The following is a 16,755-nucleotide window of genomic DNA, read 5'->3' on the forward strand; positions in this document are numbered from 1 at the left end:
CAATCCAAGGAAACGCTTGTGCTGAGCTGTTACATTCATAGGATTTTTCTTCTTCTTTCCAAGCGCACACCTGAACTCCGCTGAAGCCCTAAAGCACACGTAAGACAAACCAAAGGTACCGCCGGACGCCAGAAGAGGAGCCCCCCGCCATCAGCGGTGCGAGGGGCCGCCTCTGCCTCCGGACAGGCCGCTGCCCGAGGCCGGGGCTCCCGCCTGCTGCCCGCGCAAGTATTTAGGATACAGCGGGGTGACCCCCCCGCACCGCACCGCCCCGCCCCGGCCCGCCGCCAGCCGAGCGCGGCCCTGAGGGGGGAGAAGGGCGGCGGGGGAGCGCGGGGCCGCACCGCCCCTTCCCCGCGCCGGGGCCCGCCCTCGCCGCGACCGTTAGGGGCGAGGCCGGAGCCGGCGGCCGCCACATGAGTACGGCGAGGCCGGCCCGCCGCTGGCGGCACCCCCGGGCCCGGCCGGGGCCGGGGCCGGGGCCGCTCCTCCTCCTCCTGGCGCTGTGCGGGGCGGCCGGGGGCAGCGGGCAGGCGCCGTCAGCAGGTACCGGCCTTCCCCTCCCGCCCCCCGGGGCCTGCGCGGGGCGGCAGAGCGCCGCTGGCGGCGGCGGGGCAGAGCGGGCCGCGGTCTTGGGGTGGGGGGTGTCCCTTTCCTCTGCCCGGGCGGTCGCAGGTCGGCGCGGGGTTTCCTCGCTCCCAGCCTCCGTGAGAACAGGGAGCGGGGAGACACGCTCTCCTCCCCCCGGCTCCCCCCGCTCGCCGTCGCCCCCGAGGCAGCGCGACCTGCTGCCTCCGGCGTCTGCCCAAGATGGCGCTGCCCCAGGGGAAGGCCGGGGCCGCCGCCTGCCTCCGTCTCCGCCCGCTTCGGCCAAGGGCTCAAGTCGTCTCAGGGGCCAGACGCGTCCCTGCGGTGCTTTGCCGGTTTCTCCTGCTTGTCCCACCTCAGTTCGGTTTCCGCAAGAATGTTCTGCCTTGTGGGACAGGAGACGCAGGCGGCGGGGACTGGCCTGGGAGAGCTGCCGTGAATAAAGCGCACAGAGAGCGAGTGCCTCCCTCATCCCTTTCACTGGCAGAGGTTGGAAGGCTGAGTGCCGCTGGCGTGGGAAACTGACCCGCAGCGTACGTGACCCCCTCTGGATTTCTCCTTAGCTAGGTTCGGGAGAATTGGCTGCAGAACAGATCTTTTATTAACGAGGGCAATGAGAACCCTAAAGGTTCTTCTCGGTTGTAGCAGTGGTACGTAACCCAAGAAACTGCTTCCACCCTTGCCTTGATGTTCCCGAGTCTTGGGCACCCTCCAGATTCCGCAGCAGATGCTGATTCTCTCCACTGCCTGCAGTCTCAAAACTTGAGAGTTGCCCACCTTGCGTGCCCTCACGGTAGCTACAGTCCTCCTCCATGTCAATTACCTGTTCGGGAGCATGGTTGGACTCCATGATCTTGCAGGTCTTTTCCAACCTTAATGATTCTGTGATCTTTCCTCTTGGAACATGATTGTTTCACTCTGTGGAGCTGATGTCATGTTTAAAGCAAATTATTTAAAATTAAGGGGGGTAAGAAAGTATTTTCTAGCATTGTACATGGAGGGCATTACTTCTAACATGGACAGATAGTTTACCCGTAGCGGCAGAAAATCTTACCCCACCCTGCAGGAAAGGTGTGGCCACTCCCAGCTGTGGTTTGGTCCTACAAGGGTATTGCCATTTCCTATCACCGGGTGACCTCGGTCTCAGCCCTGGATGTGCCCAGCCTCACCTGCTTGCTGCCTTAGTTGGCAGCGCTTTTCAGAGACAAATGAATCCTTCTGCAGCTTCCTCTGATGACCTGTATGGAAGTGCCTGTCGAGAGGTACAGCCAGCCCTTGTCTGAAGGGTTGTGCTCCCTCCTGCTGGATTTGCCGTGGATGAAAATTAATCAGACGGTTATTTTTTCACAATAAAAATGCCCAAATTTTAAGTTTAAACCAGTTTACTTAGGAGGATCATCTGTGGACACTTTCATTCTGGAATGACTTAATAAGCTTATGTAAGAACATCCACACAGGTATTTTTCATTGGCTTAATTAAATTGGTTAAAAAATAATTTAGCCTAATTTCACCTTCCTGATAGAGACCAGGCAGGCTTTTACCTGCAAACAGTGTCTCCTTGTCCAGATTGAGACTGTTTTGCACATACTCATTTTGCTGTTCTGAGCGTATGACAGTGTTTTAGCAGTTATTACTGAGCTTGGCTTAGACCTACATTTTCTATTCAGTGAGCCAGATGATTCCCTCTGTTCAGATCTGTAATTATTTCCTTTATTCTTCTCTTTTAATTATGTTCCTGGAACACTGCGGTAATGCACTGTGGGGTCTATTTTACACATGTATATAGATCGGAATGTATGTTATTCTTCAGAGTTTGCTCCGTAAATCTTTTAGGCGCATTTCTGCTCAAAAGCGCGACATAATTCTGAAGATCATAGGGGGTCACTAACATTTCAGGAGAGTTAGACCAATTAGCATCCCTCATTAAATGACTTACAGCAAGCTACCAGTGTAGTTGCCTTATTACATATCATGGCCGGACTATGTCAGGAAAATTTGTTTTAAAAAAAGACTTGTGTTATTTAATGTTAGAAACATTTCTGAGGGAGAGGAGTGTGATTTCTGCGATCAGCAGCCGTGTCATGCGCTAAATGACTATCTGACTATTTTAATATGTAAGCCTGTTTACCTGCTCAGACTCCCACAGTTGCATTCGCCATTGGTATAAGCATCAACTCCGGTGGAGTTACACCCACTCGTGACAGCAGTGAATTTGGCCCGGAGGCCCTATCCCAGTGCCATCAAAACACTGATACCGAAGCCAAGCTTTTATGGGTTACATTTTTTAAAAATAACACCCTAGATTAATTTTTTTTTTCCAAAGGTGTTGCAGTTTACTCTGGAGCCTAAGGGACTTGATGAGAAGTCTAATTTGAATTTTCATCTAAATGATATTGAACGTGCTACCCTGCGGCATAGTTTTTATGTTTGATTATCTGAAAATTGCTTGTGATTCTCTCAGCACATACAATAATGACATGAAGGAAAATTATACATTTGTATTTGACACATGCTTAAAATTAACTTTTCTCCCCTCCCCTACAGGTAGAAACTGTAGCTTTTTGCAGGAAATGGATGTCATCCAGAAACGGGATGAAAACTGTTATTGCTATGTGCAAAACAGAACCATTCACTTCCAGTACGTTTGGTCGACTCTTCAGGTAAGAAGCCGTTTTGGGGATCATTCAGAGATGCAGTACATTTCACGTGAACTTTTGCCAGCAAAGTGTGTGATCAGTTAGGAAGATCAAAGCAGTTATCTCTGTGTAATTAGTAGTTTGAACGGTGTATAGGTAGGACCATGATAAAAATGCCGCATTGTGATCCTCCACTTCGGATGCAGTGAGGTTTGGTCTCTCTTTATTAGAAGGATGTCAACCAGGCTTACAGTATGACGCCACACAAACTTTAACTTAGCGTTGCATTTTGTTTTGTTGCACACCTTTTCTACTGATGGACCACTGCTAACCTCTGCAACAAATGTTCTTGTTTATCACCAAATGCCTTTATAAAACTTCTAAATTTGAGGATAAAATGCAGTTCTGTGACTCACTCGCTGTAGCATACCATACACCTTTGGTTGTATTAGATTGTAACTAATGAAAAAAAGAGCAGTAGCAGTGCATTTCTGTTTTTCTGAGTAACAGAGGGTCATCTTACAAGAAACATGTTTAGAGATTAGCTCGAAACAATATAAAAACCTCTTAACAGCAGAAGCAGTAATAGCTAAAGGAACAAGCTGACTATCTGTGTAGTTCCTTTTTTTCTCCGGGAAGTATGTCTCTGGATGAGGGAAGGAAACAATTTCACTTCATCTCTGTTGGAGAAATTTGCTCCCAGATATAAAGTGGAACATCTCTTTGGCTGTTCCCAGGAGTATTTTCCTGAGGAACCTGCTGCAGATGTTTCTATGAATGGTAGCAGACTTCAGGTGGTGAAACCCTCCAGCAGTCACACAAGCTTTCCTGGAGTAAATGTTTAAAAGCAGGAAGTTCAGATTTTTCCCACAACAAATTGCTTGCTGACGTGTTGTCTCTTCTCCTAGTAGAAGCCTGTTTTATTACCTATTGCATCACTTTTTTGTAGATGGGTCTTTGTTGTCTAATAGGCCCTAATCAACAACTCACAACGAATCACAATCTTCAGGAAGATCATCCTGTCTCAGAAGACTGACAATATCTTTTATCAGTTTGGTGGGGGAGGGTGCTAGGAACTAGCAAGAAACCCCAAAATAGCCAACAGGAACATGCTTATATTGAAATCTGTGGTTATGGTATCTTTAATTTTCCTTATCCCTCTTCTGTCCCTAACATGAAGATTGCATTATTAACTACAAGAAAAGCAAGTCCAGTTTCCTATGGTTCAGGAGGGGAATGGGGAAGTGTATGAACATCCACAAAAGAAACTGTGGTCAGTCAAATATTACTGGTTTTGTTAGAAATTTGTGTGTGGGCAAGTGTCATGGTAAAACCAAACCCACTGAGCATTTGGAGGGATTGAGGCCCCTCCATAGAACTTTGCTGGCGTTGAGTTCTCTGAATCAGCTTGTAAGGCCTAAATAATTAATCTTTGCGTAATAGTAATAACCAATATTAAACAACCAAGAATTGCATTAGCATTTTACTCTCGAGCTCTCTATACTGGTTTTCATTATCAGATGTATGGCTCATACGCTATATAGCTCAGAAAAACAAAAAGCCCCAGTCATTCTGAGCTACTTCTCTGTGTATTCTGTTGTTTGTTTTTTAGGTAAAAGTTAACAGCAGAGAAATGTTCAGGTTTGAGCCTATTTCAGAAAAAAGCAACTGTCGTAATTCAGAAACTGTTTTTGAGTTTGCTCTGTGTGCTGTTCAAGTCTTCTGGAAACCAGAGGCATCTACAGAAACTTTCATAAGCATAAAACAATATGGAGAGGATATTTGTTTCAAAATACAGCCCTTCAAAACTGAACCGTACACTGTGAGTGTGAAACGAGAAAGTAAGTAAAAAAGCTTTCAGTTTAGATTACAGATAGATTGGTATTGCCAGTGCTACTGAATGTACCGTCTCTTCTGTAAGAAGCTTGGCACTTTTCTGATGATATTTTATATAATCAACATTGCACACTGAATTAGTCTAAAGTCCATTTCTATTTTTTTCCCCCTTTTTTAGTGCTAGATGGAAAGCTCTTGTTTTTGTTTGTAGCTGGAATTTTTCTGTTCCATTTTGCAAACAGCCTGAGCAGGTGAGTACTAGCTGCTGGTTTTTTACCTTCTTTCCCAAAGCCTGTGCATCTTTGGTCTGTTTTCTAAGCTAAAGAGGCAGTTCTTTGGGAAGGTGAAATAAGGAAACTGAATATATATTTAAAACTTCTTCATACCATTTGTGTTGGGACAGATTGTGACATATCTTGGAGTTCTGCACTCTATTAATCGCTTAGCTGTGTTAGGGTTCTTGTATCCAAGCTTCCTGCACTGGGTGACACCAAGACAATCCTCAGCAAGCGTGTGGATTCAGAAAAATTCTCTCTCCCTTTTGTAGACCAGTGAGGTTAGCTGAATGCTAAATAATGCTGCATGTATTTATAAATGATGCCTTCCTGCAGCGAGAAAGGCTTGGGATGATATCATCTGGGCCCTCATCTGCCGCCACCTTTGTGCCACCCTTTCCCCATCCTCCTCTTAATGCACATTTTGCATAGCATGTAAGGGAGGATGTTTATTGTTATAGCAAAATGTGTTCCATGACTTCAAAGCAAAATGAGTCACAAATTAATTGTCAGGAGGCACCTCTAAAAAAAGCAGAGCAGCAATAGGTTTTATAGAGTTAACTCTGAACTTAGAAGTCAGGCTTTATAAATGCATAAACTTAGAAAAAAAACAACTTGTGGGTTTGTGGAGGTTTTTTTACATTTTAAATTTAAAAAGCTAAAACTTTTCTTGCAGCACAGAACCATATCAGTACATAGAAGAAAATGAAATTTCTAGAAATCAGAAGCTCAATGAAATCAGAAATAGTGTGAGCTTTAAAAAAACCAACACAATCTCCTAGCTTGTAACAACTCCAGTGATCTTAAGTATCTGTTGGGAATTTTTCCTTACACGCATTTAATGTCTAAACTGGGCCTGTTAACCGTGTAACTACAACTCTAACTTACAGCTATGTTAAGTTCTTATTGAAGATCACTGCTGTTTTTACAAATGTTGGCATCTTAACCAATTACAAATTATACTTCTCACTGTATTCTCTCTTGTTCTTTTACAGGAGTACCAAGTTCTTTTACCTTTCTGGAATAATACTGGGTGTTCTTGCTCTGCTAGTCTTTGTCCTGTTGACACTTAAAAGGTTTATTCCAAGGGTAAATCTACATTTATAAAACAAAATAATAATCACCATCAATATCATAATATAGGAAGTGAAGAGTACAGAGCCAGATTCTGATCTTGCTCTGTTTTTGTGGCCAGGTAACTCCACTGAAATGACTGCAGGATTGCTTGCGTCAAGTAAATATAATTAGGTCAGACTCGAGTTCTAGTTAGCTTGCTCCTGAGTTTAAAGTAAACAGGGGATTGTTGATGTACAAGAAGAGTTTATTCTGAAACATAAATCATTTTTATTGGATTGGAGCTAAGCTTACTTTTGAATCTATGAATCAATTTAAATCAAAATATAATTTTAATGGCAACTGGGACAGATTATCTTCTGTTGACCAGAGACAATTCATTGCAAGGCAGATGTGAATTTTTCCTTTACTTTTACAAAGTACATGCATTCCTGCAGTATTGCTGAGATCTGTTAATTGGAAATACACTGCAATAGGCTTATACCATGACATTGGGACATGATACACAAATACAGAGATGCAGTTGCTCCACTTAAAATTGATACTGTTTACTTGTAGCATGCAGAGCACTGTACAGCGGAAGTCTAACACAAATCATAAGCCCTGTAGGTCTACCAAATATTACATCTGGGTTTGCCTGCGAGTTCCCTTGCACACAGTGGTCCTGATTCTGACTTGAATTTTTTTTTTTAAGGTTTTTAAATTTTTTTTTAATTTTTATTTTTTTACTTTCCAGCGCAGTACCTTCTGGATCTTAATGAGTGGCTGCTGGATGTCCTCTCTCTATTTTATTTACTGCTTCAAAGAGAATATGCAGTGGTTGTGGTCTGAGCACAGAAACTACTTGTTGGGTAAGAAAATTACAAAAATACATGCTGCAGATTTTGGTTTAATTTAGTGGTTAGATGAATACCTGCCCATAGAAACCAAAATCAAGTGACTCATTTATGGAGTACTTTTTTCTCGCCGCCCTAGTCATTGGAATATTCCAAAGGTTCCTAATCCACTCAAATGAGCATGTAGTTACATTGTATCATTAAATAAGGGCTTTGATACAGTGGGCCAGTAGCAGCTTTAAGAGCAGATTTTGCCTGTATTATTTGTTCATTGATTTGCCATTACATGATTTCCCTGCAACAGCAAAAGGGCAGCTATGCTGGTTTGTGTTTTGCTGGATCTGGGAACTGGATGCATAAATTGCTAACTGGATGTGGCTGAAGGGGCTGACAAATCTATTGATCTGGCACCTGCCTCTGACATTGTTGCATGGAGAGAATTCATGTGCAGCTCATAGCATTAGCTAAAGGCTGTTCACAGATCACCTCCTGAGCTCTTTGCATGCTTTTGAAATGTAAAGCACATACAAGGTAACGCAGGTATCTAGAAGACAACACAAGAAACGGCAGGCTATACTTCACAGCAATTACAAGCTTTGTGAACCAAACTAATGAAGCTTACATGGGTGCTTTGTATCTTTTTCTCCATGTCCTTTTCTGTTTCTACAGGGTATGTTCTGGCTGTTGGAATTGCCAGCTTTGCCACTTGCTATCAGCATGGACCGCTTACCACTGAACTGAGCATAACCTTGTTCACGTGGACGCTACAATTAACAGCCTTTGTCTTGATTTATTGTGGTGTCACCATACCTCAAGTTGCGTATGCAGTAATAGCAGTCAGCCTCTGTTCAAAAGGCCTGTGTTACCCCCTTGATGCTGCTTGCCACATAGGCAGGTTTGTATGTATTTGTCAAGGTCCAAGTCCCTGTATCGCCAGGAAATCCTGGAGGCTGATAATGAAAAACCCCTTACGCTTCGATAATGATTTATGAATTTCTAATACTAGTTCATATTTTTACCAAATGTAAAGCTGCAATAGAAAAGGTTTAAATCCCTGAGACACAGGAATTTAATTATTTTCCATTTGGTAGTTTTAAGCATGAATTTTGTTCTGTGGAGAATGGATAAATGTGACTGTGCTCATAAGTACAAACGTAGCACCTTCTACTCTGCAGCATATAGTAACCAAAGCATTTCTGTTTGGTTGATTGATAAGGCTGCAGCAATACTGCCTTGGTTTCATGTGTAGTGAGAGAATCTGCAGGTAATTTCTACTGAATCTTATGGGATAAACCAGTGTCCTATCCCCTAGGAAGCAGATGTTAAAAAGTGGCAGTCCTTGTAGGTTAGTGTAGAGTTCAGAGACTAAAGACCCATGGTCCACAAAAATAATGGTTTCCACTGATTTTAGTTTTCCAAGGTTATTATCCTAGATGTACATGTCTACCATTAATTCGTGGAAACAGTCTGTTACCACTGTGGAGATACTGCCCCGTTTTCCCAGAGCCCCGTTTATATTGTGGCATTTGGAATGGGAACTGCTTGCACTATGTAGACCTTGGGAACAACGTGTTTGCTCATCCTTGAAGTTGAAGCATGTTTCATCACAAATAGAACACTCAAGTGAAGATTCTAAAAAGTCCTGCCAATTTACATCTGTTTACCTTCAGTGATGGCACCCAGATTAAGAGACTTTAGGGCAGACTGTTCCATAGCTGTGGACTTCTGCTGAACTGCAGAGAACCAGGAAGAGGCAAAGGCTAGAACTGGCACGACCAAAAGAATAATAAACAAATAATTGCTTTTTTAGTCTTTTACACATTGTTTAGTTTTGAAGAACATACTGCTTTGCTCTTGTGGTCTTTTTAGATGTTGAAGTGTGGACTGGGTTGAAGCTTTTTTATTTTAGGTAGAATTTATCATTTGTTGAAGACTAATTTTTTGCCTGCAGCTGAGAAGCACCAGCTGTTTCAAAAGCAACATACAGGATCAATACTTCCCTCATGTAAGCAGGTTGAGCTCACTCTGAAATCAGTAAGATTTGGCTACGAGTTCACAGAAGTCAGAACATGCCTGTTTTACCCTGAAATACTGTCATTTGTTCTCTACCTGTTCCTCTTTGTTTTTCATGAACTGATGCTTCTATAAAGCCAAAAAGCACTGAAACGTAGCGCTACAACTTCCTCTTGGGAGGATGATAAGGGTTTTTTTTTTCTGTTTCAAAACACTGAGCAGTAGCACCAAACTGTGAGGCCATGATGCCAGATACACAGTTCAGAGCAGCAGATACATCAAAATAACTTAAGAATCTTGCATTATTTGTTGTTAAGATCAGTATTGATCCCACTGAGCCAGCAAGACCTTTATGATTTGACCTGAATAAGGGCTACAGTTCATTCTTGCTTTACAGGGAAATAAGGAGGAAAGTGAATGCTGCTGGTTGGAGCAGGTGTTTTTATACAGAGCTGAAAGTTTTATGGGCATCCAGCCCTTGCTTATCTTAACTCATCACAACATTTAAATTGAAAACAGTCGACAGAAGGGAACAGAACATGGCACACTTTCTAATTGATATCTAATTATATTATACATTGCTACGCAGCAGCTAAAAAAACATCAGATTGTAAACAGTTTGGCCTCAGACTACTCAGTTTTGTAATTTAAAGCAAGATTTAAGAGAAGCGATCTAGTAAACAACATGAACAACTCATAACAGACTTAGAGCAGTGCTTATCTTTGAAGTTACATATGCAGACTGGGTTTTGATTCAGCCCATGTCTCTGCACAGACACATTTTGCATATTGCACCTAAAAATGGCTGAGCAAGCAGCCATCTATTTAATTCTATGAGATTTCAGTCCGTGCATACACAATAAGGACCTGATCCAAAGCTCATTTGAAGCTCATTAGATACCATTGTGGGGAATTCTACAACTTTGGTTAAGACCTAGGGTAAACAGGCTAGCAAACATTAGACACCTTGTCCTAAAATTTTAATGCAAGAATGTAGCTTGTCCTCTTAAAAGGATAAAAGTGATTAATGCATGCTAATAGCAGGTAGTAGAGAAAAAAAGACCACAATAATCATGTCCCAGAACACTTTAGAAATACTAATTGTTTACATTTCATTCTAGAAAAATGAAGAACCACTTTAAATCAAAAAAGTTAGTGTTTAAATGCCTTACTGAAGAGGAGTATCGAGAACAAGGTGAAACAGAAACTATCAGAGCTCTGGAGGAGTTACGCTCATTCTGCAGGAACCCTGACTTTCCATCATGGTTAGCTGTATCCAAACTCCAGTCCCCACATAGGTAAGAAAATCTGGCCTCTCTAGAACAAGAGACGCATTGCATGGACGCTGTTACACAGCAGACCCAAATGCTACTTCAGGCACTGTTCCAGGTACATTTACCTTGCAGGCAGTCAGACGGGCAGGTGGCTTTATCTACTTGAGTAATCCCACTAAAGATCACAGCCACACCTCTCAAGGGTATTACTTACTGGTGGTATTAAACCCCCTGTTTGTTCCCCTCTGACCATAAATTACTCTGAGAGTTTGCAGATGTTCACAGCTAATTGATGGTAATGGCAGCTTTCCCTAAAATGTATGGGTTTCCTACAATGCCTCTGCAAGCTCCTACACAGTGACTCAGGTGGCCGTCTAACCAGTGAAATGCCCCTTTCTTCAGTTTTTACAGCAGTACACTTTTGCATTGTGTAAAATTGGGGCAGGCTGAAGATACATGCTCAAATATTACCTGCATTAAGCTCTCTAACTGCAAGCCTGCAGAGCCAAGAAATGCTATTACTTGAAGTATCAGAAAATACCTAAGACTAAGAATACAGAGGGAAAAAAAATCAGTGCCTGCACCTAGGAAGTATAACAGGTAGAAGAGCTACTCCAGATATAGCTTGAGACAAGACAAATATGGGTTAGGAAGGGAAGGGTCATAAACGCAGACAGAAGATATTGCACAATATAAAATTAATCATAATAGCAGTGTATTTCTGTCAAAACCTAAACTTGGAGATATCAGAAGCAGAGTTTCACATGTTACCCAGCCACAAAGACTTGGCCCTTGCCACAGAACCCAGTATCACAATTTCAAAGGAGCCCCAGTCAGCTTAGAATTCAATCAATAGTTTCAGCTTCTTCATTTTTCTTGGATGGGCACACAGACAGCCTCTCTGCCAGGTTTTATAGATTTACTGTATTATTTTCTAAGATATTTGCATTCTATAGCATGATTGAAAGATACAAAAAGTGAAAACTCTCTGCAGTATTGCAAAACAAAGTACTGCCAAATGCACAGAACAAACTATTGGGACACATATATTTTCTAGCCATCACTTAGTTAATATAGTTGTTACTAATTGTTCACTATGAAAATACAAAAATAAAAAGGAGAACCAACAGAAGTCTCATTTAAAGTTGAGTACCCCTTCAAGCTTCCATTAAGCATCAGAAGAGAGCTCAGCACAAGGCAAACCTGTAAAACACAGCCAGTCCAACTCTGTTCCCCATTTAGACTAACAGTGCTTCCAAGAAGAGTGAGGTGACAATATTCCTCTCACAGAAATGTTAAGTCTAAAATGTAAATTATTGATCAGTTTACCAGAACTCCAGAATGTAGCTGCATTTCCTTTTTCTTACATTTCTCTGATGCTGTCGACACTTACCCAGGTGTCAGAACTGCCGTCTGTTTCCACATGCTTGCCAGAAACCTCCAGCTCCATTCTATCTCTTCAGTGTAGCTGTCCGCTGAAAGTAAGATTTGTGGCGAATTGAAATGTAGGGACAGTGCTAAGTTCATGCATTGTTTGCCAGACCTCCAGTTTGGCTTTTACTTGGAGCAGCTGCAGAATTCCCAGTCTGCAGCTCTGAGTTCACCCAAAGCAGGAATTCTTTGGCAAGACTTCAGCTTAGCTTGCCCAGAGTGTGGATGCAGCACCAGAAGCAAGGTGATAGCACAGCAATGTAGGAATGTGAAGTTCTCAGCATTTTGCCTTTCATTAGCGATGTCAGCTTACCTGAATTCTTACAGCCTGTCTCAAATGTGCTACAGCTTTATTTTTAGAAGCTAAAGTACCATTTATCCAACTGTACAAATGCTTGCTCTGGATTACCCCACGAGTACTGACAAGATGTGAAAATGAAGTTAGATCTCCTTGCTTAGTCATAAGACCTTGCAGATGGCCTCTGGAAGAGCAAAAGTTGCTTATACAGAAAAGACTGAAGACCGAAAAGAAGATGAGGCAAATCTTCAGGGTTGTTGCCATCCGTTGCGATTTACTCTGTTGTTCAGAACTCCCTAGCTCATGCTTTAGCTTCCCCTCATCTGCACCGCCAGCAGGCATGTCCTTACGACATCCCTGCTTAATTGGCAGCATCCCCTGCATTTACAGTATTTTTTTCATTTCTCAGCTGATAGCTTCTCCCTTTAAAAATTCGGCAGGTTTGCAGGTTTTGTTCTGGGATCTCCCCACGTCTCACCTGCAGAAACAAAGGCGCATGATGAGGAATACGGCATTGGGAGCTTCTTCCTGGAAGAGCAGCTCTTTGAGACAAGGGCAGAATCTGAGCAAGATGATCCAGCCAATTCCATCCATGAAGGAGATGAGGAGGATGAAGATGAAATGCATAAACGAATTTCATTTCCATATGCTACTGAGTTGCTCTGAGCTTTGGGAAATAACCAAAAAAAAGGAGAGTGGGAAAACACATTCATCCTAGAAAGGAAGGATACAGACTGAGAACTCATGCTTGGTGATTTCTTGTGGTTGCTGGTGGACAAACAAGGATTTTTGAAAAAACTGTTTCCTGCATCACTGATGTTGCCTGATTAGAGCAACAGAAGGAAACCATAAGGACTGTTCAAGTGAAGAGGATTCTCATGCTATTGGTACTTTAACTGGGGAAGTAAACATTGCTTACTTCCAAAGCAAGTACTGGCAGCAGACTGTCCCACCAGGATGCCTTGTTTTTCCAAGGATACTACCTCTAGAGAACAAAGAATCTGTTTTGGCCCTTTCGATTGTGAAGTCCTCTGTGCTGAGCACTAGAGAGAAGAGAAGCCGTTATTAATACTCTACTTTTACTAAGTGCCCATGTGTCGACAATTTTAATAATGCTGTTAGTGTGCTGATAAACTATTTTTATTGTTTGTGAGACTTTTCAGTGCTTAAGATCAATAGAGAGTTAACACAGGTTTGCTATTCTGGCTAGGCTTGCTGTCTGTTAGCTTCATTTTGCTTCTCCACATTTGTTTTACTTTTAACTCTTCAGAACCCTGCCTGACTTTTCACCCTCTGCTTGTATTATTCTGTTCTTAGTCTCTGCTCTAGTTACACTGCACTTCATTCTTTCCGTGTCTTTGCTTCTTCACATACTCTTCTTCCCTCTTCTGCAGGTCCCTCTCTGCTGAACCTTTCCTCAGTCCTCTGCTTCTCCACCTCTGACAACTGCAGATGATTTAGGAGAGGATTTCCATCCCCAAATGTATTTTTACTATTGCTTTCCATTTCACTGTCACCTTACCTCAGACGGGTACTGCCCTCCATTCCAGGCCTCTCAACAGCCCAGAAAAGGCAACAAAGACTGAGACTGTTTCAGCTGCTTGGGGGAACTGCTGTCAGCAGAGCCAGAATGATGCTGTAACCATGTAATTGGGAATACAGATAAGCCACATATAGCTCCACTGCCCCCAGAGTACTCAATAGTTCACTCATTCAATAAAAAGTGGAAAATAATTCAGTGGAAAATAATTCCTGGCAAAACAAGGAAGGAGGGATACCTGGCTCCTACATCCCCTTCTCCAGCCCTCTTTGGGACTTGCCATAGGAAGTGTGTAGGGAGGAAAAGAACAGGGAGAGAAATTTAGACATTGAAATGCCTTTCAGCTTATGTAAAACACAATCCTAGGCTAGGGAGCAGATCATGTCCCCTCAGTTTATCCACCTGCAGAGGTCATTTCCTTCTTTTGTTCTTTAGACTATCCCTATATTCTTCTATCCTCACCTTCCTTTACTGTCTCCAAACTGTAGAAAACAAAAAACCATTAATTCTGTCACTGTCTGATCTTACAAACCCACCAGTGTGGGTAGTGGGAAGTAGTTAACACTCCAGAAGGGGATTTCAGACCAGGATATATTTGTTCCAAAAGGGGTATCTTTTCTTTGTAACATGCCCAGTGATGCAGCGTGACTTGAGCATCTGTCGTGGTTTCTCATTGTCCATCGCTGGATAGGAGAGAAAAACCTGTTACCTCTAACAGTGCTAAAAAGTGCTGCCCTACCACATTCCAAGAGCTCCTCTGTATAAAAGAGGACTCAAGAGTTAGTACTTGAAAGCTGTATTTACATGGTCCTTCCTCCTTTATATTGCTTCAACTTTGCTTCATTTTAAAAGGAACTCTTCCATTTTAAAGTGAAGAGACACTTAACACCCTTTTGTGCCATAAATTTATAAATACAAATGCAGAATCTATAGCATGTTCAGCAGAGAGAAGCCCTGTCAAGCAGGTGATCCAAAATACACTCATACACTCACTGGTAAGTCCACAACATTCAAAAACAGAACACAAGAGTTCTGTTCAGGAAAGCCACTAGTAGCAAGAGTCACCTCTACAAGAGGCTGCTACTACCAAATTCACAGTTAAATTGCCACCCACACTCTGGAACTCAGGTTGGCTTGGGGGGTTCTGTCACTAGCAAGAAGCTGGAAGCATTAGCTGTTGTGAAAATGGAGGAAAGCCTCACTATCTTTGATGGTTTGGGAGAAGGATGGAAAGCCCTCTGAACAATGATCTTAGTCTACTAAAGATTTGTTTTACCTTTGCCTGTGTTGCCATCATGACAATGAAATACTCAAAATCATTACAGATTAGTCAAAAAAGGATACTTGAAGAGATGTCTTAAATGTTTTTTGTATGTTTTAAAGCACACAGGTTTTTTCAGTGTACTTCATAGTTAGCTAAGAACTCCCATCCGTGTGATTTGAGGCCAAGGGGGAAAAAAATCAGATATATCCTAGCTTAAACCCACAGTTTTTCTGGATTTCCTCTCTTTACTGAGGTAGTGATGATTATTCTTCTCTAAGTACATAATATGTATTTATATACAATAGCCCAGATAATACATCAAGATAATATTTTACCTATGCAACATTAAATGGAAAAGCCCCCCAAAAAATAGGCAATTACATTTTTTTCAGACAATGCCCCTTTTTCTAAATTATGTACAATAATACCAAGTACACCTACTCACACAAGGAAAAAAACCCAACCAACCTACGTTTTATGTAGTTATGAAGTCCACCATTTGCCAGGGATGGGTAAATACTATCCAAAATAGAGCAGGAAACTCCTAAGTACATCCAGGACAGAAATGCAGCAACATACGAGAAAGATGACAACTGCTTTAGTGGATAGCTGATGCTGACCTTAAAAATCCCACCAAGCCTGTTCCAACATTGGAAGCATTTGATAAACAAACCCCACCACAACTGACGGCTGTCATTTGAGCCCTTTGCCAACAGTGAGTTTACTTGCACAGTGCTCCTGTGGTACATGGAGATTACATAGGTTTACTGAAACACAATTGTTAAGTACTATCCAGGGTTCAGGCAGAAAATCTGAGAACAGAATCTAGATGTTAATCCATTGCCTTAACCATTATAAAAGCCCTTCTTCCTTAACAAAGGATGAGTTACAGTTATCTCCTGTTTTATGGTGTTAAAAAAAAAATGTTAGAATTTCATATTTATTTTGTATTCATGGTACAGCATACTCAATATACTATCTTGTACTTTCAAGGTTTTTTTAAATAAAAGTATTTTTCAACTATGTGGTTCTCCTCCCTTATGCATTTAGTCTCTTCAGAACAGCAGGACATATGCCAAGGAGGAGCCAAGCAAATTGAGTGTGTTTACGTCCCGAGGTTTTTTTCCCTTCTTGCAGATTTAAGAAATGGTAACTGTGCATTAGCTGTGGTTGCTCCAAAATGGAGTGTCCCCTCTACCTTAAATGCATCTCCCTGAAGGAACTAGCCGTTCCCATTCTCCACACATGACAGACCCAAACCACCACAAAGCCAAATTCGTAAGGTGACAAGTGACATCTGGCAGTTACACACATGCAAATAACACAACAGAATTAAGATCTCTCCCTGTCATTGCTTTTGTACGCATACCAATTAAGCATCTGAAGTAGTAAAAATTTAACTGTCCTACACCTAAGATAAAAATAAATTCCAGACAAATGTGCCACTGTGTAGGGCAGCTGCAACAGTGCAGATATAATCAGAAATAGAAATTGGAAGTATTTCCATACAAGCTGACATGACCTGCACTTAGCAGCCTCTCTCTCAAAGCTGCTATGTAACAAACTTAATCCAATTTTGACTTTCATTCATGAAGTCCTGCACACTTCCGTATCCACCTGTTTTATGATGCACATTGGTGTGCATCCCTTACATCCTTCTTGCCCCACACAAGGAAATTTGTGCCTGCA

The 16,755-nt window shown here is 42.2% G+C and overlaps 1 protein-coding gene across 1 annotated transcript; it reads left to right on the forward strand.

Moving 5' to 3' along the window:
• Positions 1 to 530: 530 nt before the first annotated feature.
• On the forward strand, positions 531 to 13,399 carry NEMP2 (nuclear envelope integral membrane protein 2). The gene is made up of 9 exons (XM_059820794.1): positions 531 to 546; positions 3,134 to 3,249; positions 4,838 to 5,066; positions 5,240 to 5,312; positions 6,332 to 6,425; positions 7,147 to 7,261; positions 7,916 to 8,141; positions 10,381 to 10,557; positions 12,703 to 13,399. Exons 2-9 carry the CDS (start codon positions 3,160 to 3,162, stop codon positions 12,926 to 12,928), a joined length of 1,230 nt encoding a protein of 409 aa, XP_059676777.1. The 5' UTR covers positions 531 to 546; positions 3,134 to 3,159; the 3' UTR covers positions 12,929 to 13,399.
• The last annotated feature ends 3,356 nt before the right edge of the window (positions 13,400 to 16,755 follow it).

This window comes from Gavia stellata, chromosome 8, assembly GCF_030936135.1.
Source record: "Gavia stellata isolate bGavSte3 chromosome 8, bGavSte3.hap2, whole genome shotgun sequence".
Classification (NCBI taxonomy): domain Eukaryota; kingdom Metazoa; phylum Chordata; class Aves; order Gaviiformes; family Gaviidae; genus Gavia; species Gavia stellata.